This window comes from Poecile atricapillus, chromosome 2 (assembly GCF_030490865.1).
Source record: "Poecile atricapillus isolate bPoeAtr1 chromosome 2, bPoeAtr1.hap1, whole genome shotgun sequence".
Taxonomy (NCBI): domain Eukaryota; kingdom Metazoa; phylum Chordata; class Aves; order Passeriformes; family Paridae; genus Poecile; species Poecile atricapillus.
This window is the reverse complement of record NC_081250.1, coordinates 113,129,481-113,155,085: the sequence shown is the minus strand read 5'-3', so window position 1 is coordinate 113,155,085 and position 25,605 is coordinate 113,129,481. Positions and strand designations below refer to the sequence as shown.

Genomic DNA, 25,605 nt, shown 5'->3' with positions numbered 1-25,605 from the left:
TATTGAAAACATAATTAATCTACAAAATAAAAAACATCCACCAAACAAAGAAGATCAAATATAGATCACAGAGAGGACATAGACTCTCTTTTTATTCCAAGATAAAAAGTTACTACTGTTTCTTCAGTGATCTATTTAAGATCAAGTTGGGAAAAAAAGAATATGGTTTCAAATTTTAAGTCTAACATTTGTGGAATGAAGCGCTTCCAACTCTGTCTAAAAGATCTGACAGCACCTTTCTGGAAATCTTTAGCCTTTCTTATGCTCCACAATCAACATGAAAATGTTTATTACTCTTTCAGTCAGAATACAGGGCAACTAATTATTGCTTAGGTGTGTGTTTATATTTTGAAAAGTAATATAAGAATGCCTTAGCAAAAAGTATCAATGCAAACAAAAAAAAAATATTAAAAGAAAAGTCTGCAGCATTTTCCTGTTTTTCTTTAATCTTAGTATTAATATCACACATAAAGATATTCTATAATTTGCATTCTTAAGTTATGTACCCTAATTTTGAATTCTGTTTCACTGAAAGCTGCATGTACTGGTCATCACAGTTCATATTAAATAATTAGAAAGCCATTACTCCAAATCAAGGAGTTGGAACTTCAAAAAATGCCATGTTTTCCAAAACTGAGAGCACACGCTGGAGGCCATGACTCGTAGGTCATATGGGACATCACGGGTCCTTGAACTGAAACATTTCATACCATATTCTGAAATATGAAAAGTATCAACTCCTTAAATAGATTCCAACTATAATACATTATTTACCATGATCTGCCAGTATATTCTTTGACTCATCACAGCTGGCAGTTGATTCTAATGCAAATGTGCATTTTAATATCAAACAATGGGTCCTGTTAATGATTCTCAACCTATGGACTACTATTGGTGTGGGCCTGTGGTCCATAGAAGAAATACACAAAGAAGCATTTAATGGCCATTCAGCTATACATGATAGGCAGCTATTCAGGACAAGTAAATACCTATGAAAACACCAAAAAAAGCCCAAAAAGAACTAGAAGACTTCAAGCCAAACTCTTTCCAAGCTTTATGAGCTTTTTCGGTGTATCTATTTGTAGTGGGTACATGCCAGAGTTCAGGGCTGCCTATCTTTGTTTTCACATTATGTACTCCATAAATGGCTCTACTTCTCCAGGATTATTCAGCTACAGTAAATGAACTTGGTAGTTCCACAGTTTTCCAGAGTTCTCCACTTTAAACACTCACAGATGTTCCACTTTTTAAATGTGATTATGTATTCGGCTGCTGGGCACCTTCTCTCTGTCAAAGCTAATTCATGAACACATATTTTTGAATTAGATATGTAATGGCTTCCAAAGCAACTGGCTAAGAGGAAACAAGACAAATCTCTTAAAAACACTGAAAATGACAGAAATACCAATAGAATTTCTCACAGTGCAGTTGAAATTAAACAGCATGTAATTTACAATTTTTTTCATGTTAAATAGGAAACTTGAATACTTTTGGACAATAAAAAACTTCAAGGCAGTTTTCTAACTGTATATTACAACTCTATGAGACTTATAAAATCCCCACTTTTATTTAGGCAGCCTACTCAACTCCACCATTAGTCAAATGTTATAATCCATAATCCCAATTCTGATTTCAATTCGTTTGATTTACATGTATGTTTCATCTTCACATACAACACACTTTCATTACAATTGTAGATATGTCAGTAAACTCATCAGTATAACTCATAATAATAATAATAATAATAATTAAGTAATAGCACCTACTGACTTCTACACAGCTTTGCACAGGCTTGCACAGCTTTGTGTGTACAGTGGTGTGCACAGCCACTATGATGAATGATAGGCTTTCTCATCAATCTACAGAGGATTTCTTATTTAAGATACAAGGTTTTTTGACTTCATCATAATTGGAAAGCAACCATGATGGTTGCTTTGCTGACAATGTGGTTTGGGTTTTTTTTTTCCTTTCAATTAGTTATGGAGCAATCGATATCTGTAGCACCTGTAACATGTTTTAAACAGGCTCCAGAGATTTTGCACGTTTACCTTCAAAGATGTATGACATTAAAATTAAAAGATTTTTTATTTTCTTTTCATCAGGCCATATTTTAATACAGAGATAATATGCAGAAATTCTTCCTACTCATATCTGCACAAAACCCTTGTGGAATCAATTTTTATTACTCATACAAATAGGATAATTGCATTGGATTCTAGTCCAATATAATATAGAGTGTTGAGAATAAGCCAGAACTGTAATTTACTAATTATTTGTAGGCTACCAACCAGTCCTTGGTGGTGCAATTCTCTAAAAAGAGTTTCAGATAGTAAGATATCAATAAAACCATCTTTAAATGAAAGAAGAGAAATTTAATAAGACACATTCTCTTGGACTTAAAACAGAAGAAGACTATTTAAGGTATGTATAATGTACACAAACTAAATATCCCTTCCCATATAATATACGCCAATTAAATTTCCCAAACATCTGTTTAAGCCAGCTTTTGATTACTATCCATCAATCTGCAAAAAAAAATGACAGACTGTATGGGAATAGGACTTTCTGGAGCTAAGAGCTGCCCCAAAAAGACAGACTCTGTGTAGTATACAGGCCAGAGCTTCAATAATTAAATTACTAATAAATGAAATGTGAAAACCAGCACAACTGGTAATAATATCAGAATCTGTTATGTAGAATATTAAGATTTTGCTTGTGGCCTGCAAGAGCTGTAGCATACAATGTATGCTATAAATTCAGTGACTATTCTAGAAAAAAATAGAGTGTATAATGCACGATCTATCAAACAGTGTAAGAGAAAACAACATAATCCAGCACATAATCATGAGCTGAACTGAAGAAAAACATTGTACATAATCTCTCAAAACCAAAAGCCATATCTTAGTGATTATCCAGGCAAACCTTAGAAGAATGACCTAGCACTTATGACTCTCCACTCCCTATACAAAAGTCACATAAAATAAAAAATATAGCAAAATATTAAAGACATTACCCATGTTACATAAAGAGAAATAATCAGCAATATTTACAGAATAAAACACTATTTTCCATTTATCTGCATGATTCCTAGACTTATCCAGTTACAACTGGAACAAAGATCACTAGAAACCCTCTTATGAATGGGTATGTATTTTTATTTTTCTGGAAGACATACCAAAAAAAAAAGCTTCATACATAAGTTTGGCCTTTTCAAAAACTTTTTTTTCTTTTTTTTTTTTTTTTTTAAAGTAAAGGTAAAAATCAAAATAAAGTAAAAAGTAGAAATGTTTTTTTCCTAATAAACTGTGACAGAAACTAGACAATAACTTGGAATGAAGGTCTCCAAATTTTTCAGGTAATGTATACTCCTCAACAGGAAGAAATAATTCTAATAAAATTATTCATTTAAAGATTTTGGAGTTCTTTCTTTTCATAGTTGATCATAATGCACTTTTTTTTCTTAATCTAGTAATGATGACTGGTTTGAGTTTTCTAACCTTGATTACTAATAAAACAACAAATCTCCTTAATAATCTATGAAATACAGAAGAATCTCCTGCTCTTTTAGTAATTTTGTTCCCACAATTCAAATTTACCAGAAAAGAAAGTGTTCCCCTGGTTGAATTCTATATGAAATTTCTAAGACAGTAAAATTTTTATGTGTGCAATTTTTGAAAGGTTCATTAGTAGTGTTCAAAATTCATACACATTACCAGACTGTATAACCTGCCAGCTTTTGCTCCTGCTCCAAATGCTTGAAGAGTGGAAAACATCCAGTTAACACAGCATTTTTTAAGTAAAGTCTTAAATTTTAAGACATATTATGAACAGACATATGTCTATGATTGTTGAAAACAATACAAGTGTTGCATGGCTTGAACATTTTGCCTGTGACTGTGCAGAGCTCTAAGTCTAGGGGAATAAAGAAAGATCATTCCCAGAAACAAGAGTTTGCTCACACTAATCCCATTGCAAGGCTGGGTTCAAACATGCAGCAAGTAGTAAATTTCACATTTACATATTCAATATAAAATTTGCTGTTGGCAAATATGACCTTAACACTTACTTTTCATGAATGGTCACACTAATCAAGCACCAGAATATAAATGCTCATGAAAAATGAATAAAAAGTGGTCCTAAAGAGTTTGAAATAAAATTCTAATTCTATATTTGAATAAATATTATCATACAAACCTGTTCCTATTTGTTCAGTTTTAAATGTTATCAACTTCAATATGACAAAAAAAAAAAATCTTGGACAAATTTATATTTGAAGTAATATTTTAGATCAATATAAGCAGTTAATTCTGCTAAGCTTCTTGGCTGCTCAGGATCTACTCTCTGAGAAAGATATTTTAGTATTTCAGGGAAAGTGCACAGTGGAAAAAGTTCTCATCTGAGAAAACATAAGAATTCTGTGATTCTGTAACATACTTTCATGCCAGTTAATGCAGTGGCAGTTTTTATGCTCCAGATTAATTGTACTGCATCTGGTTGAAGTTGAGAAAATTAATTTGTTGTTCAAAAATAAAAAAGAAAATCCCCAACTCAATAAAATAGGTAAATTCATAATTTTATGCAAATACATATGTATTCTGCTGAACTGGGATCCAATATAATTATAATTTGAAAATTTCAGAAATCATATTGCCTTAACATTTTTAAGATCATTTTCATCAGTGTCTAAATTTTAGAGATCTTGGCAAAGCTAGATTTGGAGGCACTCATGCTGTATTTTAATTAACTGGAGAACATTTATAGATATTTTGGAAACAAAAAAGATTAGCATATAATTCCAAAGAAGTAAAAAAGATAATTTGTATTTCAGCATAATGACAAAAAAGTGCTGAGTTACAGTTTTAATCAGTTTATAGCATGAGGCCTTTGTAACTTTCAAAATTAAGCATAAATCTGATATATTAATCAAAACTGATTAGGCTTCTTATCCAATTGCAACCCTTATTTTACCTTTTCTTATTTTCTTAATTAAGCAATAACACCACAGAAATCTATTCTTGCCAGCAGTTAATTACCATTTGAGACTACAAAATCTTATGAAAACAATAATTTATAGACTATTATATAGAGTGAATGTGCTTTCTGAAACAAAATTTGCAGCATCAACAATAAAAGAAAACCAGAATGATTTGTATAATTCTATTACATTGCTGCTAGGTTATTATGCCAGAATATTACAAATTAATCCAAAAAGTATAGGCCTCACTTTTAGAAAGTCCAAGCCTTTCAAACCTTAATGATTCTATTTTTACAATTTTCTCTGTTCTCTCATTTTCTATAAAAATTCAGAAAATAAGAAAAACACTGTTGATACTACATAACTACATGATATCTAATAAACATTAAATACAGATGCTTTGACTGAACAAAGCATGCCCCCATTAAGACAGCACTTTCCTGTTGAGATATAAAGATCCTAGCATACTAAAATCCTTAGTTGTAAAAGTAAAATTAAAAATTTGAAGTCTTAATGCTTTCAATTTCTTAAGCTCCCAGTGTTTTAATTGGAAAAAAACAAAACAAAACAAAACAAAACAACTTTGTTTCAAAGATTTGTTGTTGCCATTGTTGTGCAGGTGATTCGCTTTACCCTAAAACCCCACCTATTCATTGATGGAAAGACGCTTTAAACAATCTGCGAAAACTTGTAATCTTCCATGGTGATTGATAAAATATTTTGTCAGTTAGCATTCATTATTATAAACTTTAGCTCTCATCAACATTTCTCTGAAATCACTGATTCAGAAGTGCAGAGGGGATTTTGAATATGCTTTATATTCGACCTCCCATGTAAACATGACTGAACAGAAGATGTCAAAATAAACTCGTGACGTCTGAGAAATGGTGGAGATTTTGTGAAACATGCCTGTCTATCCATTTTCTACATAAGTACATCATACTCAGAAGGCAGTATAAGAAGGGAAGGCTTTCAGAAAATCTAGAAACATCCTCATTACTTCCTACTGCAAGCCAGTGCTTAAATATGGGAATTTTTTGATTGTAGAACAGTCCCTTGAACATACCTTTTAACAGGTCAGTGCAATTAAAATCTTTTAAATGCTCTCAATCACTACTGGCTTGACAAGGGCAAGTGAAGTGGAATAGAGCCATGAACATTTTCTAGATCATATTTAAAGATATATGTCATTATCTTGGTAATGCCAATTCAGCCTGAGGAGTGACACTTTCCCATTTTGCTCAGAAAAGTATTAACAGCACAGGGAGGTAACTCTTGCAGGTCTCCACTCAAAAATCTAGAGAACATGTAACTGTTGTAACTTTTACTGAAGAACTTCTTCCCTCAGTAACCAAACCTGCACAGAAATTCTTCTTGTGACCTGTGATAGTCTTATTACTACAAAAAATTTTGCTGGCCACAGTCTTCCAAAACAGCTAACAAGAAACAGGTAGTACCAAACTGAACTTGTATAACAACATCAGTACTATCAGGGCAAAAGAAAAAGGAAAAAACATCCAGAAATAGGCCCAGTTCTGACAAACAGATACCAAAACACCAGTACCATACTGTACCATACTAGTGGCTGAGAAGTATGGGGTGGGCCATCTGGAAACCTCCATGTATCTGGCTGGAACAGGCCAACACTGGATACTATTGAAAAATTATATAGAGTCCATTCTCCTTTCCTCTTCCTCCTCCACCGAACAAACTGTCAAAAGATAAAGACCCAATGTAGAGAAAAAAAAGACCTAAAAATATGTACAGGTGTTAGATAACCCGTGGATTAGAGGTTTTTTTCCTGGCACCCGCTTGATTTTACTATAGTCAGAAGCAATGACATTTCTGAATTAAAGCAGGTATTTTAACTGCTGGAAAGTTGTCAGAAGATGATGTGTGTGCATATTTACACTTTCTTGAGCACACCTCCTACTTGTGACTCCTCTTGGCTAGTTAAATGAGTTCACCTGCTCTGTTCTTCCCACTGCTCTCTAAGGTCCACATCAAGCCATCAGATATACAGAGGCTGACTTTTGGAGGTGAACATTTGCTTTCAGTCTATATCACACAGTTGTTACCTATTTAAAAAAAAAACATAACTGATGCTAGTTGGACAGTAGTTTCTAGTCCTTATGAATAAATGAAATCTTCTAAATAGTGACCAGAGAAGATAATTTCCATGCCCACAAGAGTTTTCATTCTTCCTACATTAAGTAGGAATGTTTTGTGTCTGTTTACTTCTTCTGCCTTTTGAAGGCTGTGGCCAGAAAGGAAAACACTGGGTTCCTGACCTAATGTCTAATTGCAGTGCAGCTCCACAACTGGGAGATGCTGTGCAGAATGAAATATTTCAAAAAGTCTTTTGGAGGGTAAAGTGCACACATGTACAAATAAACATGAAAATATTTATATTTCCTTCCCAAGGAAGCAGAGAAACCTGAGCCTTTACAGTAATGTAAACAAGGTCACAAACAAAGCATATTTGATGGTACACACTTTAAATCCACTCCTCAACTGTTTCCTTTCTTTGCAGCTCAGGCTTTCAGAATTAATAGACCTGTATGACAAAGGAGGAACCAAGGGCAGTTATTTGAAGGATGCTGTGCCATAACTGGTGATTCAATCTTTCACTCTATCCCACTAAACCCTAATGGATTTTTGCTTTGAGGACTGTAGCTATGTAATAAGGAAATAACAATATTAATCATGTAGGCTTGGTATTAGCCATGACAGCATGTTCTACTCCCTTCTATTAAAACTCAGCAGTAATGATGAGTAGTTTTAAAAAATGAAATCTTAATAAAATAACTAATAGATCTACAGGTATCTTGAGAAAAATAAATGAAAATATAAACTAGGAAGACTAGCAACATATTAACATAATTTAAATGTCTAACATCATAGTAATTGAATAAATTCAAGTTTTTACTGAGTTTGGCACAATTAAAAAATCATTTATACACTGAAAAAACATAGCTAAAACCAGATTAGAAAAGCACATATTAAGAACACTGTTCCAGGATATATCCAGATTCCAGGAAATTCCACTGCACAGCTGAAAACAGTATGCTATTTACAGCTGCAAGGCTCTTTTCAACTTGATGGACACTTATTTCAAATTGGTGTTGAAATATATGACAAATCATTATTAGCTCAAATTTCATGAGCATTAGAATATTCAATAACTGGTATTTTCATCAGTTATGCCAGGTTACTAAAGGTGACATCAGTTTACTATTATTTTATAATAAAACTATTATTATTGTTAGTAGTAGTAGTAGTACTCAAGTCTTAGATAGAAAACAGCAGCTGTATAGAAAGAGTAAAAGTATTGGACTTCCAGAAAGTTTACATTTCACTTTTAAATTCAGAAGTTAGATTGATTGTAGTCTTAGAAGCACTGACTGTGCAGCTTCCACATTTAAAGTTGCCATTCTGTCTAGAGGAGAAAGGATTAAATGGCTGTGCTGTGAGTTATAAAGCACAGGATCTCTGCAACATGAGAAAGTGGCAATCTGTGTTTGCAGGTTGTTGTTGTCACTTCATGAAACTCCAAAATATTAATGAAGGGGTACTTTTCTATAGCAGATTCAGAAGTACTTCACAGAATTCAGGGAGCTAAATCTGATAATAGTTTAGGTCTCTGATTCATAGTTAAAGAAACAAAGATAGGATAAAAACATAATTTACCAAAAGACACATCTGCAAAGTCAAGATGGAGTGAGATTTCACATCATTTGGTTTCCAGTTCTGTCTTAAAAATACAATATGCTCATTCTTCTGCTTAAAAACATTTACCAAAACATTGCCAAAACTATTCATAAGGAGTTTTAAAAATCAGTTTGAATGAAGCCATAGTTTTAAAGAGAAAGGCCAGAGTAAAATGTGCATTAGCTGCAGATGAATGCAATTAAACAACAACAATCTCTACACTATTTTCATATAACATAAATGACTCACGGAGAGTCAGCAGTTACAACCCTGTTATGAATGGTGAAAAAAGGGGGAAGCAAAAGATTCAGTGCAGTGCATGAGGGCATCTCACATCAGATCATTCTGCTGGAAAAAAATGGTGTCTTGTTCAAAATGCAATCACTGGCTGAATTGAACCACGGTGTTACATATGGTAGTTACCTTTACATAAAATCCACCAAAGCCTGAATATCTATTCTGTCTTTATAGCTACCTGCCACTACATGAGCTCTTCCTGTTACTTTTCAAGGATTGCCCAAAAGCCACATTAACCAACACATGTGAGATATCAGTTTTCATTTGAAACATTCCCTGAATGTTCCCCAAAAAGAAGAAATAAGAAATTACTTCACATCATTTAATTTCTTCCATTTCCTAAGAGAAAAAAACAGATGCTAATATCCAAAGAGATATGTAACTATAGTTATTGATACTACCTGAGATGTTTTATTCACAACATTAAGAACAGAGACAACCTTAAACATATCAGCCTTCATTCAAATGGGATTCTACCTTGGCTCTAGACAATTTGGTGCACTACAGCCCTGAACAGTAGATCCAACACAGGTTTTTTTTGTAGCATCCAACTGAACTGACATACCGTCCTACTCATAGCCTCTCCCTCTCTTCCAAAATCTTGTCCATTTTTAGTGATGTGGCTAGACTCAGAATCACCAAAAACATCCATACAACAGTATTATGTTGGTGCTTGTCTATCCATCTTTATGTTTGGACAATTAATGGAGGTAAAATCTAGAAATACATTAATTTTCAGCCTTAAGAATAATCATATCTATTTTGGTGGATAACCACATCCACCAGGTGTGTGGATTGACAAGTCATACATGGTTGGACCTTATTAATTAGACAAAAGCCGAAACTCATAGGTCTGTCTGTAAACAATCCCAATTTCAGCCTTCCGAAATTCTTGTTGCAAAATTTAAAGGAGAGTCTACTGAAAAAGGAATAATTAAAACATCCTGAGTAAAAAGAGCACAAAGTTGTGTATTTAAACAGATATAATGGACTTTTTCTACATGTAACTTCATATTGCGGAAGTTCATTTTGGGGGGAAACTGCCAGTTTGAGAGATGCTGAGAGGCATTTTTTAAGATAATTGCTAGTTTATTTTTTTTTCTGCAGCTTCCTCCAGTATTCACCAGAGAGAGAATGTCTTTACCTTACCACATGAGAGCACTAAGACTGAAGCAATGTTATGCCGTACTCATTTGGGGCTCTTTACAACCCAAGAGAAACAACAAGCTGACAGTCAGTCTTTGATAGAAACTCATCATGGGCTTTCATGGTATGAACAATATTTTCACCTTCTACAAGCAGAAAACTATACTCAAGATTAAGTGATTCACCTAAAGTTAAAAAAAAATCACAAAGGAACTATGCAAAGGCTTCCAGTAAAGTGCTCTAAGAACTGACTAAACCTACCTATCTAGCCCTATGAGAGTGTATTAGTCCATCTATCATTCTATCTGTCTATCTATCTATCTATCTATCTATCTATCTATCTATCTATCTATCCTAGTGTATCAAAAGTAATGAAAGACACTAAAGACAACAAAGTGCCCACAACGTTAAATAAGATCATTGGGGAAAGATTCTCCTTGCTATGAAAGATGCCATGAGTTTGATAAAAATACCTAATTTTGGAACTCAAAACATTTTATATACCTAGTATGGTTATCAGTAAAGCAAGATGAAATACCAGGGTCGACTAATCATCAGTTTCATACAATAGGCTGCAGTGATTATGCCACAGATTTTTTCACTGCAGAGCTATGAAGATATGACATATGATTAAGAAGTTTCCACAAGCAGAAACATGTTTTGCATGTAGGAAAAGAACAAATGTTAATCGGAGTTACACTGCAGATACAAGTCTGAATTTTCTACAGGTATCTTCAGCATTACCCACTGAAAAAAATTACAAACTGGTTTACAATGAATATTTTCTAAGACATTAAGACAACCCAAACACTAACATATCCTTAGAGAACATTGTACCTGCTAAGCCTTAATTAGGTACAGAAAAAAATCAGAACGAAACAAAGCAACAAGTTCAGATGTCTTGCAGAGCCATTTCAAAAATACCTAGATGCAATAAGGATTGAAAATTAAGTTTCAACTCCTGTTCAACTCCCTGCTGCAAGCAAATAGGCTCCACACGCTTCTTATTTTCTCTATATTGCCTTGAGATTAGAGCTAGAGATCCTGTATTTGATAAAGACCCCACAGGACAGAAGTCCTAGAACAAGTCAATCTACAAAGGATGTGCTGCAGACCCGTGACTCCTGCTGGCAACCAGCTGATGAATTTGCTCTTACTGATGACTAAGCCTAAACCCCCAGCTTACCACACAATGGAGAACCACCATATATTACCACTATAGTAGCTTTACAACAAATTTACTCCATAAACACAAAGCATATAACAGTGAATGTTTCGGAAAAAAAAGGGATTATCAGAGTTCATTTACTCTGGCTTTTTGTTAATTTATATTATATATTTATGACTCTTACACATATTTTATTTTATAAAATGTCATATGGACATTTGATCCTATTTAAGTATTAGTCAATATTTGCTATTAAATATTTTAAAAATATTCTGAATTAAAATGAGGATTTAATTTTAAATTTATTTGCTTCTTAAATTCCCAAACCATTTGCAAATACATAAATGCACATTCAAAACTGGCAAGATGCCATTTTTTTTATTCATAGAGAATTATCTACAAGGAGTTTAAAAAGCGGATTATGTTAGATAAACAAGGTATAAATCAAATTTTAACATTGTAACACTTGCTACTTTATGTCAATCCCCCCTTTCACCTTTTCCAGATTCTCTTTTCTTACTGTGAGTGGGTTTCAACCTTATCAGAAATACCCAACAGATTAATGTATCATTTTGAGGGTTAAGAGAATGCCTCAGAAAAATAAAATCTTGATGTCCTTATTATTTTTTAACACGTATTCAAGGGTACAGTTTTAGTAATATCTTTCTCACGTTTTGTAATTCCAACATTTAAATTTCAACATTTAAATCCCACTGAGATTACATATTAATGCATATAAAACAAATCAACTCCAGCAAACTTATAAAATATTTACAACCTGATCAGTGTTGCACAGACAGAACTTAAAAGCAATATAAATACGACTATTAGCTAGTATATACAGAAGGGGGTAAGGTTAAGGGTCTGAAGAATGAAGCAGGATTTGCAGTACAGATTTCCAAAAGGAAACAAGAGTGCAAAAGCACTCTGAAGAACAGTGCAGTGATCTAAGCTTTCAGCCTGCACTAAACTTGTTCATCAGAACTTAACCTGTATTAAATCCTGCCTTCTATACCTGAACAGCACATGTTCAATGATCTGTCATATAGCAGAATGCTGGATGACACAAAAAGAGCGACCTTAAACTGGCAAAGATTAAGAAAGATAAACTTTCAAATATATCACTACAATTTTGTTTTAAAAATACAGGTACAAATGCTATGGAGCTAAACAGAATTTAAAGGCAATTTCTTTGGTAATATTCTAATTTCTGGCATTGTTTATTGAAATAAAGAGTTTTCTGCTTCTGAAAGTATTAAAAAGCATCAAAAAGTCAAATATGATGAAGGTACATGATGCATTTAACAAAGCTGATTCACCAGTGGAACCAGCCTATTACAGACCACTCAAAAATTTCTTCTCTAGAAGAAATCTCCTTAATAAAATTTTATTCTATACCCAAAATGATAGCGTCTTAACTAAAGGAGACGAACACCCTCATAAGGAACAGCCAGAGGATGAGTGGCAGATGAATAGTTTTCTCTAACTTTTTAAATAGGATTAAAAGTAACCAAACAACAAATCTCCAACATAGTGCAAATTACAGCTGTTGAAATTAAAATGACCCCACACAGCCAGAAAGGTGTAGCACTGCTGATATTTGACAGCTATTAGCTGGAAGAAGAAATTATGGAGTATGTACAGCTCAAACCTTCATAATAAAACAATCACCTTTAATATAGAAAAGCTTATCTGAGAAGAGCAACTAGACAGATTTAGGAAGAAAAGATTGCACTTTGTTGCTTGTCGTGTTAGAAGGTACAGTCATATTTATTTAGGAATAACAATAAGACAGCTGACACCACTGCATTACTATCACTGTACACTATCATTTCAGCAACTACAAGAGACAAAAAGTAGACTAAAAAACAGAAAAGCTCACCACTTCTTCATGCCTGCATTTTCTCACATTAATTCCATTAATCTGTTATTAAAAAGATAAAGAGAAGACTTACTCTACATTTCATAAGCATAGATTTCATTTCACTTTTACAGAAAAATACAGACAAAATAACCTGCAGTTTTACTCACCTGTAGAATTGCATCTCCTATAAAGAGCAAACCTGAAAGTTCCGCTGAAAACAGAAAGCATATTTTTCACTCACTTTGTACAAAACATCCAACATTTTGTGTACATGAATTCTTATTTAATTTAATGCTTTTGCATTATCTTTTAAAATTTCAAACAAAAACATGATAAAAAGCCCAACATACAACTTCCAAATAAATTACTTGCATTTTCTTTTTTAAACCCAAAATACTGGTGTAGCAGTGTTACAACAAAAGAGGCAATTCAGCCCAAGCACACGACAATGAAACTTCATCCATCAGTCACTAGCACCTTTCAGGCCATTCTGGTAAGGTGTGGCATATTTTTTCTGAATAGAAAATGACTGCAATTCTAGGTCCTATTTGCCTGTGAGAGATAACTTCTTACAGAGAGAAAAGCAACAGGGAGACTCCAGAGCTACTTATGAATAACAAATTTAAATTTTAAGCTTTTACTGAAGATAAAAGACTCATTAGATCCTGCATATTTGATAAACTCTGCTAAATACCAGGGACTATAAATAATGGGTAACAGTTACATACACTGAAGAGCTAGAAAATAAATATATTGTAAAAAATTCACCAGCCCAACTGAATGTGATTTTTAAAACAAAGCTGCATCACAAAGACATTTATAAAACCTAATTCTACACTTCCAATTTTTCAACACTTTGCTCTATTTCAGAGCTATTTCATTCAAATACACTTTATAAGTATACCAGAAATAAAACAAAGATTATTTAAATGTCTATAAAGGCATTAATAACCCCCAACATGAGAACAAAGGGATATTAACAGATTACTTGTGATTATTACTTATGGTATTCCATATTATCACAGAAGATACTGTCTGGAAAAAGCTAGTATCGGACTTGATCCAAAAACTAAACTTTTTTACAAGAGCTGTAAAACTAATCAATAGCGACATAAATTATGATACTCAGGTCCATGCTTGAAGGAATGGTCCTATGAGCTATATTTAACAATGGATGGTTAAATTTTTGCAGAACAGACATTCTGATTTATTTTCAGGCATAGGCTTTGGGTCAAACAGCATTTTCTCTAGTCCAGGAACACAGCATAACACTTTCAACATCTCAAGACAGCAGTCTCCTACAAAGGACATGTCCCTCAAAACTAGCTCTCTAAAAATCCACAGTGTTTTTAATGAAATCAGTAATGAAGATTATATCCCAGCTAGGTATTGGGGCTAGAAACAATGCAACAGCTACTGCAGCAAAAAAATTATTACAGAAATAAAATTGCACTTCTATGTGCTCAATTAAACTTAAGTGTATCTTTCTTAGTCTTCCTGCAGTGCTTAATATAATTTTAATAGTTACTGCATGTAAAATATGCCACATATTTATGTATTAGTTACATGTATACTGAAAACAATGTAGTCAGAAGTATAACTTCTTAAGGTTAACCTTATTGCCTTCCTTAGGGGCTCATTCCATGCTACTCCTTATTCTCCTTAAATCCAGCTTTCACATCTGCCTTTCAGGGTTGGCTTTTGGCTCTCAATATGCTGAATCTTCCATACCTCTCTTTATATGAGGGGGTGAATGCAAGACTTTTTTTTTTATGCTGGCACATTTTAGTTGAGAAGAAGCTGAGTTCTAGAATTATTGCATTAGTGATGGAGAGAAATGTCCCCAAGTTTGTTTTTCTGGCTTTACACATGTACATATAAACATAACAAAGATATTAAGTAACCCATATTAGTACTGGTTCATAACCTTCCTCAAAACTGTGCACATCTTGAGCTGTTTAACTATTATCCATGTATCATTCCAATAATTTCAAAATGTTGCCAGTTAAAAAAAATACTGAAATTCAGCACCAGCTCTGCTATTATTAAAAATAAGTATGGTCAAGATTTTATGCCTCAATACTACCTGACTAACCAGGTTAAAAAGTCATGCATTCCCCTGCTGTGTTACCATGATTTAAGAGCCAAACATTTCATCTGCTACATCTTCCACAAAATAACTACTGGCAAGTCAAAGCCACTAAATCATTGCCTTTTGTTAAATTTGTTAATCATTTTCATTCTATCAATACCTTCCTATTTCTCAAATTAAAAATAATGCTTTACAATAATCTTTCCTAAATATATATATATATACACATTGAAGACTTTAAAAACTATTCTAAATATCCATTCTGTACTTTTCTGGAAAAAGTTTCTGAGGAAGAGAGAGATCATAAAGACATGGGAGAGAAAGAGTTTGACAATAGTATTTGTTTAACACTGTCTAAAGAATCTCAAGATTTATTATATCTTTCTTTAAAGGGTACATTAATGTAATTAGTGCAATAAGCTGATAACTGATACCCACCTCTTTGTTCTTTGGAAATCTTAGAAATGACCACTGGAATATTATGTTCTGCTCCACCCTGAAAACAAAATAAATTACAATCTTCATCAGTCACTAAAAATATCTTTTTGCTTAGATTTTACCCTTTCTTTAAATGTAGTTTTTAGACACTGACCAAATAACTCTGATTCTGCACTTCCTCTTTTTTTAATGAATATTTGGTTGTGATTAATCCCCTATTGTCTCACATAAGGAAGTTCTCAGTTGCCATCATTAGCTCACTAAGTGAATTCAGAACTCTATCAGACTTGAAGAAAAAGGACATCAGTTTCTGTGAATTCTGAAGAGCCTATTGGATGAAATGTGTCTCATAAAAGTAGAATGAACATCCAACAATGGCAACCACACTGCGACCACTTAGTTTTCATGCTGGTAAGAAGGATGTAAATAAAAGCACAAGTAAGAAGGTTTGCACTTTTCATCTCAAAAGCAGCCTTTATTTGTTTCTGTCTGTCACACAAGCACAAAGAGTGAGGAAAGCAGTGGCATAAGCAACAAGGAACAGAAAAAGAAACATTAAGAAATGGAACAGTGGGTGTTCAATAAACAGGGAAAAATAAAGGAAAACCAGATGATAGCTTCAACAGTTCAACAACAATTCAATGGTGTTGCTTCATTCAATTTGTCCTGTTGGGACTGGAAACATTTATGGTGCTTATGAACAAAGTAATAAAAATAAATCTTAAATGAAAAGGAAATTCAAAGGAAGGTAAAGGCAAATATACAGAGAGACACAAATGCTTTTTCCTCTGCCAAGAGCATCAAAGCATACCCCCAACAGCAAGCTGTACAAATTCAGGTCACTAGAAACCAATGTCTGCCACACTGCTGTTTTGCCTAGGAATCCTGGTTAAGTGTTTGCTTACTCTTCAGCAAACAAATTTACTTTGGAAATTATGGCTTTTTTAGGTCCAGGCATCCAGTGCCAAGTTGTGAAAAGGACTGACATATGTATTTCAATCCCTAAGGAACGGCATACATCCCTTCTTCATACAATATCAAAGTGTTTGAAACTGAGCAGACCCCTGCACTCAACACCTCTTTCTGTAATGGAATAAAGATCAATTTCCTGTGAAACCACAAAATGTAAATAGGATAAATGTTCCTTTTGCTAGTGGCTATCAATGCAAATGGCCCTAAAAACACTGAGTTAATAGGGATCTTAGTAATATTACAACAATTATATGTAGAAAATACACGGGTAAAGTTCTACTGGCATTGCATGAGATGAGTGTTGACAAGCATGGAACATATTGGTATTTCTAGCACAGGCTGAGTATTGACTCCACAAAAACCAGAGGCTACCATCATTTCAGTTAGGCTGAGAGATGTATTCAGGCTAAATAAATTGTAGTATTATAGTTTGTTGAGTATCTTTCAGCAGTTTTCACCAGAAGAGCAGCAACAGTAAAAGTTGGATCCACTGCAGATAATGAGTTCAAGCTCACTAAATTTATGAGTTTTAACCTATACCCTCCAAATTTTCTAGTCATGTGCAAATATAATTTCATCAAAATTTTTCAAACAAACAGAAAAAATAGCTGTGTCTCCTTCTTCCTAAGCTTCCAATGTTACACATATGTTGCACTATCCAGGATATTTAAAGCCCAGCAAAGAAGTGTAAGGTTTGAAACGGCCTCCCTGACTCCTTAGACCAGAGGTCAATTAAAGTCAGAAATTATTTTTATTACTAAGCCAGCCTGCAATGCACACAACATGCTTATTCCTCTCTCATTGTATTGAATCTACCTAAATACATTTACACTACAGATCTGAGGAAGCTTTCAGTAGTGTCCTACTGGAGAGAATTACCTCCTGTCATTGTACTTGAGTCTGACCTGTATGAAGGCTTCTTTTTAAATTAGTAAAAGGATGTAGTGCCTGCTGTTCTAAGAAACAAAAAATCAAACTGGAAACAGCAAATAGTTGACCAGGTATCGATACCTAGTCACTGTCAGCAATTTGTAGCAAACTGTATATATTCTGCCAACATCTTGTTGAATCCTGCTTCAGCTTAACACTCCAGCCTTGCATCCTGCATTCTCCATACTTGAGAATACTTCTCCATACTACATTGTCCTGAAGAGGAAAAAGTGTATACATGTCTAATATCTGTTTTTTCAGGGGATATTCTTCTGAAGAAACCTCTTGGAACAGAAGCAACTTTTCCATTGCTTTAAGTTTTCTCTTCCTCTAGTAGATACATGTAGTTACAACCTCAGACCAAAGGATGGACAGAAATACATCAAATAGTGGTAATGAAAACTTAATGGCTCAGACCTCTACAAGACTCTAACAATTATCTTTGTCAAGTAAATTTTCTTTGTCCTGTTTCCTTAAGCAGGGATAAGCCTGGAATAACAGCAGCTGCCCACCTGTGGAGATGATCCTGCTAGAAGAGGCAAAGGAAGCTCTAATCACTGGCAGCTGTTTGAAGGTCACTGGATGTTGGCTACCACTGCTGAGAGGTCACCCACACCTCTTTTCAAAGTGTCACATGATACACTCCCTAAGATTTTTTCTTATCCCAGGTTTTATGTCCAAAAGTTTTTTTTCAGAAGTTTTTGACATATGAAAAATAGGGCAATTGAAAGCAGTAACTTTAATTGACAAAGGCTGGGGGTTTTTTTTTGATTCTAAGTATAACAAGGAAATTAATTTCTTATTTTCTTAAAAAAAGAGTTTATAAATGATCAGACCAATTGTTGGACTTCACCATCATCAGGGTTAGACAATGTAGGGGACTATGACTTCATACTAAAAGAAAGCATTTCCATTAGCAAAAACAGCTTTAAGGTCTATGTACACTGAATTTTTTGATTGAATTATATTGGAACGTCAAATTGAATCTCAGAAGATCTGTGATGCTGTTCACCATTTTAAAAGAATTATCAAAACAGAGGCAGGATAATGGCAGTGCACCGAGTCCTGGTGGCCAGAAGTCAGACTGTAACCAAAAACCTCAATTTGTTTAATGAACTATCAATTTTGCTGCCTATTTCTTCAGGAACACTACACTCCAATTATTGAAAAACAGGATGTTCTTTCAGAAATCATACACTGAGCAGCATCTTTTGTCAAGGCTCTGCATCTCAAGCATGTCAGAGATGTGATAAATGACTGAAATATTACACTTCTCAAATTCTACATCTACGTTCGTGGTTATTCCTTTACACACAAACATTTAACAGGAAGCTTCAGAAAAGAGAAAATAATTCCTTCAGAAGAGTGTAAACCAGAGCAGGTCTGCTTGAAATTCAACCACAGTTTCACCATTAACCTCAGCTAAGACATATAGCCAAACACCAGGTTTTCAAAACCTATGAGAGTGGATTATAACCTATTTATTCAAGGGCTAAAATTTAGGTCCTGAACAAAAGACAACCTTTTATCAGTTTTATTTTTAAGCAGTTATCTGAATCTCTGATTTTTACAAATATAGTTGGAATACCCAGTTTATAAGAGACGAGAAGAGTTCTCTCACAGACAAGTTAAAAAAATAATTACTTTAATTTTGGAATTATTAACAATTTGTCCTCTGCTCTTCAGAAAAAAGAATAATTCCAAGAGCTCAAAATACTTGCAGTGGGATAAGACATTTTCAAAATTTATTCAAGAGAAAGTTGAAAGGTTTCATGAGAGATTTCTGATGGTAAATGGATGTTTTAAGTCAGCAGAAAAAAAAAAAAAATGCAATAATGCCCCAGACCTGATTGCCAAAATTAAGCAAATTCATAACAAAGCCCAAGCAAGTATTCTAAAGGGAGTATCATTAATCACTCTACTGCTGTAATTAACACCTCAGATAAACAGCATCCTCTGACATACAGCACAGCCAGAAAGCAAGTCCCCAAATAACCCCTATTTTTAATTAGTCTGGCAGTAGTAAGATAGCAGAAACTATTGTAGTTTGAGGGGCTATGGAAGTTACTGACACAAGGAGGAGAGGTCTCAGTCCTTCTCACTCATTCAGGATAACTTCTATTTTCTGGCACAATCTCAAAATAATTATATTCCTATTTAAAATTAATAACAAATATAAGTTCTTTATTAAAGTTCAGGAATCTTAAAAAACAAAACAAAAACATAGCAGCAAACTTTTATTCATCTGCAAGAAGCAAACCATGATTGAACAACACATTTTAAACAGAAAACTGGTACTTTTCAGAGTATTTGAATCTGATATATCAGTTCATGCCATAAATTAGTCCACTTCAGTAAGTCTTCAAAAACTTTAGTTTGCCTACTAAAGTAAAAATTAAAAATTACTGCAAGTTCCCATTCTAAGTTGTTTCTTACACTAGTTTAAAATTATAATAATAGATTATTTAATTTTTTTTTTATTGTATTGGCTATCCAGCTGCTTGTTGATATTTGTGAGAATGTAGAACTAGTAAGAAAGATCCCACATAGATAGATTTTTTAGAAAAAAAATAATTTTAAAGTAATAAATCATGCTACCTGAAACACATATACAGAACATCCTGGACCATGGAATTAACATTGTCATTTTCATTATCTAATCTATGCCATCCAAGCAAGTTTGAGTTTCCCTTTTCTAAAGAGAACTGTCCTCTTAATGACATTTTTGATGGGATTTCATCATCTGATTGCTGGTTATTTCAAAAAATTAAAAATTTTCTATTCAAACCTGACTTTGTACCTTCACCTTTCCAATACTTTGGTTAATTTTGATGAAAACATCTGTGATAGAAAATAATCCTAGAAAATAAATATCTCACTCAAAAAAGTTAAGAGTAACTTTACTAATTTAAAAAAGATAATTGAACATTCACTATTTAATTTATATTTCTAAATTATAATTTATTTTATGAAATGTATATAATACTTAAAAAATGTGATCTTGAGATTGTCAGCGATGCTAATTCTAAATGATAACTCCTTGTGAAGCACATGTAAAATCAAGTTTATTGACTCTTGAGATTTGCTCTCCAATTATCTAAAGTCCTTTAACCAGTTATTTCTTAGCAGCATCTAAATAAAAGCTCATTTACCCACGTACTTGATTTTACACTGGCATTCATTACTTCATCATTATTCAGTGCACTGTAACCCATAATGATACCAGAGGAAAAAAAAACTTGAGTGTTTTTGACCAAACTGATGAGAAGCTTTGGTGACAAAATAGCAATTAGTTTTCCTTGAACAGAGATCTTCATGGGTCAACAAGATAACAGCAAGCACACTAAGACATTTTTAAAAATTAAAAATTCAATTCAGTCATATTCTTATCAATGACAACAAATGCACATTAATCCTTTTTATGAGTCACTTATAAGGTCAGTATTAGCAGATGTTCATAGCAAAACCTATATTTTCTCTTTATATGCATAATTTAGGCCTCCTTGCATTTAAGTGAAACACACTTCACTTTTTCCATTGCCATCTTGAGACTGAGAACTGCTGTTTAGAAGATAAAATTAATCTTGTGTTGACACACAGATTCAAAGCTAATGTAAGGTTTTCAAAATCATAGATTACAATGACAAAAATTATTAACCCTTCCTCTCTCTCCTAAAAAGAATCACCAACACTTGTATGCATTCTTAAATCCTACTGACAAAAGCAAAAACATGGTAACATGATAAATTACTGTCTGGGCTTGATCTGCAGAAAAAATAAACAATATGAGCACACAATTACACTTTCTGTCCCACTAATGAATTGCAGTGGATTAATGTGATATTCTTTGTAGCAGAATTGATGATGAACTTACTGGCTGTTCCATGTGCCTGCCACTATAATTTAGCATTCATTAATAACTATTTAAATTAGAGAGAAGCTCAACATGAGTACAGTCTATACAGTTGAAAACATTTCTCAACTCTTATATCAAATCTTATTACAGAGTTGGTCAGCTTGAGTTTTAAGGGAATGATTGCCTTCCATTCCATAGGGCAGCATAGTTCTGGTTGCCTGCTGTTACAGTATCTAACATACAAGAATATGTTTCCTGTCTTGTTTAGTCCTCCAAAATAGTTTGCACTCATTAACAGTAACACTGATTATATATTATACATATTATATATATGACACACTTTGGGTAAATATGCAATAAATAGACAAAAAAAACCATCTTACCTTTATACTTAACCCAAATCCTCCTATGGTCTGTCTTCTAATTGTTACTGTTCTTTCCTGGAAAAAATAAATCAATTTTTGCCAGATTTAATGTCTTCTACCAGAACAACTATATTCATACTTCAATATTGAAGTTTTTTCAACATTGATTTTTGTTGTTTTAATGAAGTTCTGAGTTTCAAAAATGAAAATCCCATGAAATCTATGCTCCACAGGAGAAAGACAAAATCTGGAAGAAGAGATCCTGTCTCAAAAAAAAACCCATTAAAACATTTTGTTCAATTCACACCATCCTAGCAAGTACTGCAATGCATAAAAACAAGAACTTTAGAGCGGCACAATTATGGCACAACACACACATTTCAGAGGTTAAGGCCTTGACTAGTCCTAAATTGGTCCCACACATAGGCTGATCACTATTTGTGCATTCCTGCAGTGCATTTCCCAATTCAGCTTCATCTGAAAGGAAAACAACTTGTGCATACCGAGGCCACTCACTGATCTTGACCTAAGACTAATAAGTGCACACATTGCATGAATTCATTTCAAAGCACAGTAACAATCCAAATTAAAAATAAATAAATAAATAAATAAAATAAACCAGAAGCACCAGAAGCTAATACAAAAACAGCCACTGCGGATCTCAGAGCAATAGCTTAAAAATCGTGACCTATAACCTACAGTTATTAAAAGCAGCCTATCTTTTTAATTTAATTCTATTTTCAATATATTTTATATTATATTAATTTGATTTTATATTCCTTGTCTAAAAATTTTCTTCTATGAAAAGACTACTGTCTGTCTCTCAGATATGATCATTTACAAAAGAGACTTTTTTTGTTTTATTCCTAGTCTGTCTGTTGATTTTATAACCACAGACCATTTAGAATTAATACATTTAGGTAGCGGCAAAATAACTTAGCAGCAGATATACCATATATCCAGATCCAAAAATATCAATTTCATAGATTCTGAATGTCTTGTACATGTGGTCTAGATTTTATTTAATTACCTATATATCTATCACATGGCATAAGTCTGCATGTATGTTACATTTAACTGTATTTATTTCAGCACAATCAGCATAGATTGCCAGTGTCAGTCAGATTTGAAGAGATCAGGAGGAATGCAACAGTGACAGAAAGGATGAAATATATACAGAAGTATTTTTTTATTCCTTTATTTACAGAGTAAAATTAAGGTGCTACCACATAAAAGTTTTGGAAAACTGTTATTGCAGAAATTTGGTGAAAATCAAGTCACCTTGGCTTTTTTTTTTCATGTTTGTGACAAATAGGAATTGTGTAACTGTGGAAAGAGCAAGAGTAAACTCATCCAATATTTTGGACTGAGAATCAAAATGGGTTGCTGAAAATGAGACTACCATTTATTCATTTAGGCTAATGTTTGCAAAATGTGAAATGCTTGCAAATATTTATTATAAGAAAAAGGTACATGTTTTTCTGTTAAATAGCCAAACACTTCAATTTTTATTTTTAACATAAACCTCTAAATAGGAACTTGGATAATGCAGTTCCCATAAATTGGGTTCAGGCCACAAACTGGACTGAGAAAATCTTTTGTCTGTCACAGTATCAGAAGTAGTTAATGGTGCTGACAATGTATTCAGGATAAACCAATATAAGTTACAGTCTGATGTGTGGTCTATGCTGAGTTTACATAAATGAACAGAAAGCACTCAGCTGAGGTTCCACTGGGAGCTGTATTTTTCCTGTTAACTTCATCTTGTTTCCACCTCCAGCTTGTGTTGAACAGGGAGTCAAGAACAGGAACCTGACTTGTATACTCTAGTCATCATATTCTGGTATTTTTTGTTACACATGCTCAAATCAAATTGAACACACTCGTGCTGAGATGACATTGAAAAATAACAACCTTTCACTAAACTGGCTTGAACTGGCTAGTGTTACATCAACCGTGAATGGAATAAAGGATAACACACAGATTAAATTTCAAACAAAGCAATACTCTCAGTGAAAAACATGTAACTTCATAAAATTTGTAGTTCATGATATGTCAGTAGTCACTGTAATTACTGGAATTTGAACATATTTTAAGCTGAAGCTACATTTTAAAAAAAATCTAATTAGAAAACTATACTGCAGAATATTTCTGTCTTTATTGTCTTTCTTAGCCCAACACAAACACAAGTACCCATAAAAAAAGAGTCAATAAAATGTATTTTTTGGTTTTCACTCAAGCAAAGGCAGACTCAAGATAGTCCTGAAAACTCCTGATCCAGGGACTTCTGTGAGTTTGCCAGTGCTATCTGAAAGAAAACTAGGAACATTTCACATTGGAGTTCAGCATTACTTTTTTATGTGAAAAAAAAATGCATGCCAGCATAGAAAATTTCTAAATAGAAAAAACTGTATAGAAGCAAGGAAGGAAACCAGAAAAACTTCAAGACACTTTTTCAGCACAACATAACTTATCAGAGGGTTTTGTCTACTATTTTTTTCTAGTTTTATTTCTGTCTCCATTGAAAGCTGATATTAAAAAATTTTGGGACTGGAGAGTTACTGAACTGAATTTCACTTCAAAAACATATTGGAAACTACATGCACTTGAGCAATGTGTTATGTGCAGTGAAGGTATTACACTGTATTTAATCTAGGCTAATTCAACACACCTCTCAGTCTTACAATAAAAAAAAGATAATTTGCTTAACTGCAGAGTTACATTTTCTTTACATCATTAGGTAACAAAACAAACATGCAAATGACCTTCAAAAGTACAAATCAGAATTATATACAAGTTATATATTTCTTTAGTAAACCATCAACAACCCCTTAGTCTACACTTCCAAACCCCACATAAACTTTATAATGAAACAGCTTTTCCAAAACAGTTAGAAGCATCTGACATTTTACACAGCAGATTTTGGATTGGGATCAAGCCCCAGCTCTAATCAGCTATTGGTCAAGGCAAGTTTATTTTTGTAATCAGTAAAGAAAAAATAAACACATTCAATCCTGGTGGGTCAAAGAAGGTGTCCAAATTAGCTGTTAATCAACTTCATCAAGTATAGAGGTAGGATGTCAAATTTAACTTGAGAAAGATGAATCCTTCCCTTTTGACTTGCATCTTTATTTTAATGGTAGATACTTGTTTTGAAATGCTTTGGCAGAAAACTCCTTTGTCCAAGTAAGTTTTACTTTTTGATTTGCACATGACTTATTTTATGTAATGCTCAAAAACCCCAAACCAAGCTTAATTTTCAGTGCCATTTTCAACCCAGGTGAATGGAATATACATTGTCTGCAAAGCACTATATTGTAATGTATTTTTATTATAATGATTAATGCACTAAAGAAGTTTAACCAGCAATCTGAAGCAAATTAATTTTTTCTGATGCCTTTAATTAGCATTTCAAATGAACAATGACAATAATAAAATTCTTTTCTCTGGTCTAATAGCTTTAAGTTCTTAAAACGATTTACAACTATTCATTAATAAAACACAGTAAGATCTCTGGAAGGAATAAAAAAATGTACAAGTGAATAAGTGCTCTAAGTATCCTGATTGACTATTTGTAGTGTTCAAGTTAAAATTACTGATGTTCCATTGATTCACTATTAATATTTTTATGCTTTCCTCTCTTTTTGCAGCACACGATATGATTGAATTTGCAAACTCCAAAAGCAACTTCATCTCCAAATTTACAAAATAAAACTTGGTTCAGATGAAAAGATACTTAGTTCAGTGAGCTTGTAGTTCCATTTTCACATTTGTTATCTACATTATACCAA

The 25,605-nt window shown here is 33.3% G+C and overlaps 1 protein-coding gene across 2 annotated transcripts in view; it reads right to left on the bottom strand.

Moving 5' to 3' along the window:
• SNTG1 (syntrophin gamma 1) overlaps positions 1-25,605 on the bottom strand; it is a 322,766-nt gene that overhangs the window by 117,635 nt on the left and 179,526 nt on the right. For both annotated transcript variants that reach the window (XM_058832034.1, XM_058832033.1), the window contains exons 4-7: positions 21,833-21,889; positions 15,692-15,749; positions 13,329-13,372; positions 13,180-13,221 (exon numbers count right to left, since the gene is read on the bottom strand). In XM_058832034.1, coding sequence (XP_058688017.1) covers positions 13,180-13,221; positions 13,329-13,372; positions 15,692-15,749; positions 21,833-21,889 — 201 coding nt within the window. The remainder of the gene's footprint in view (positions 1-13,179; positions 13,222-13,328; positions 13,373-15,691; positions 15,750-21,832; positions 21,890-25,605) is intronic.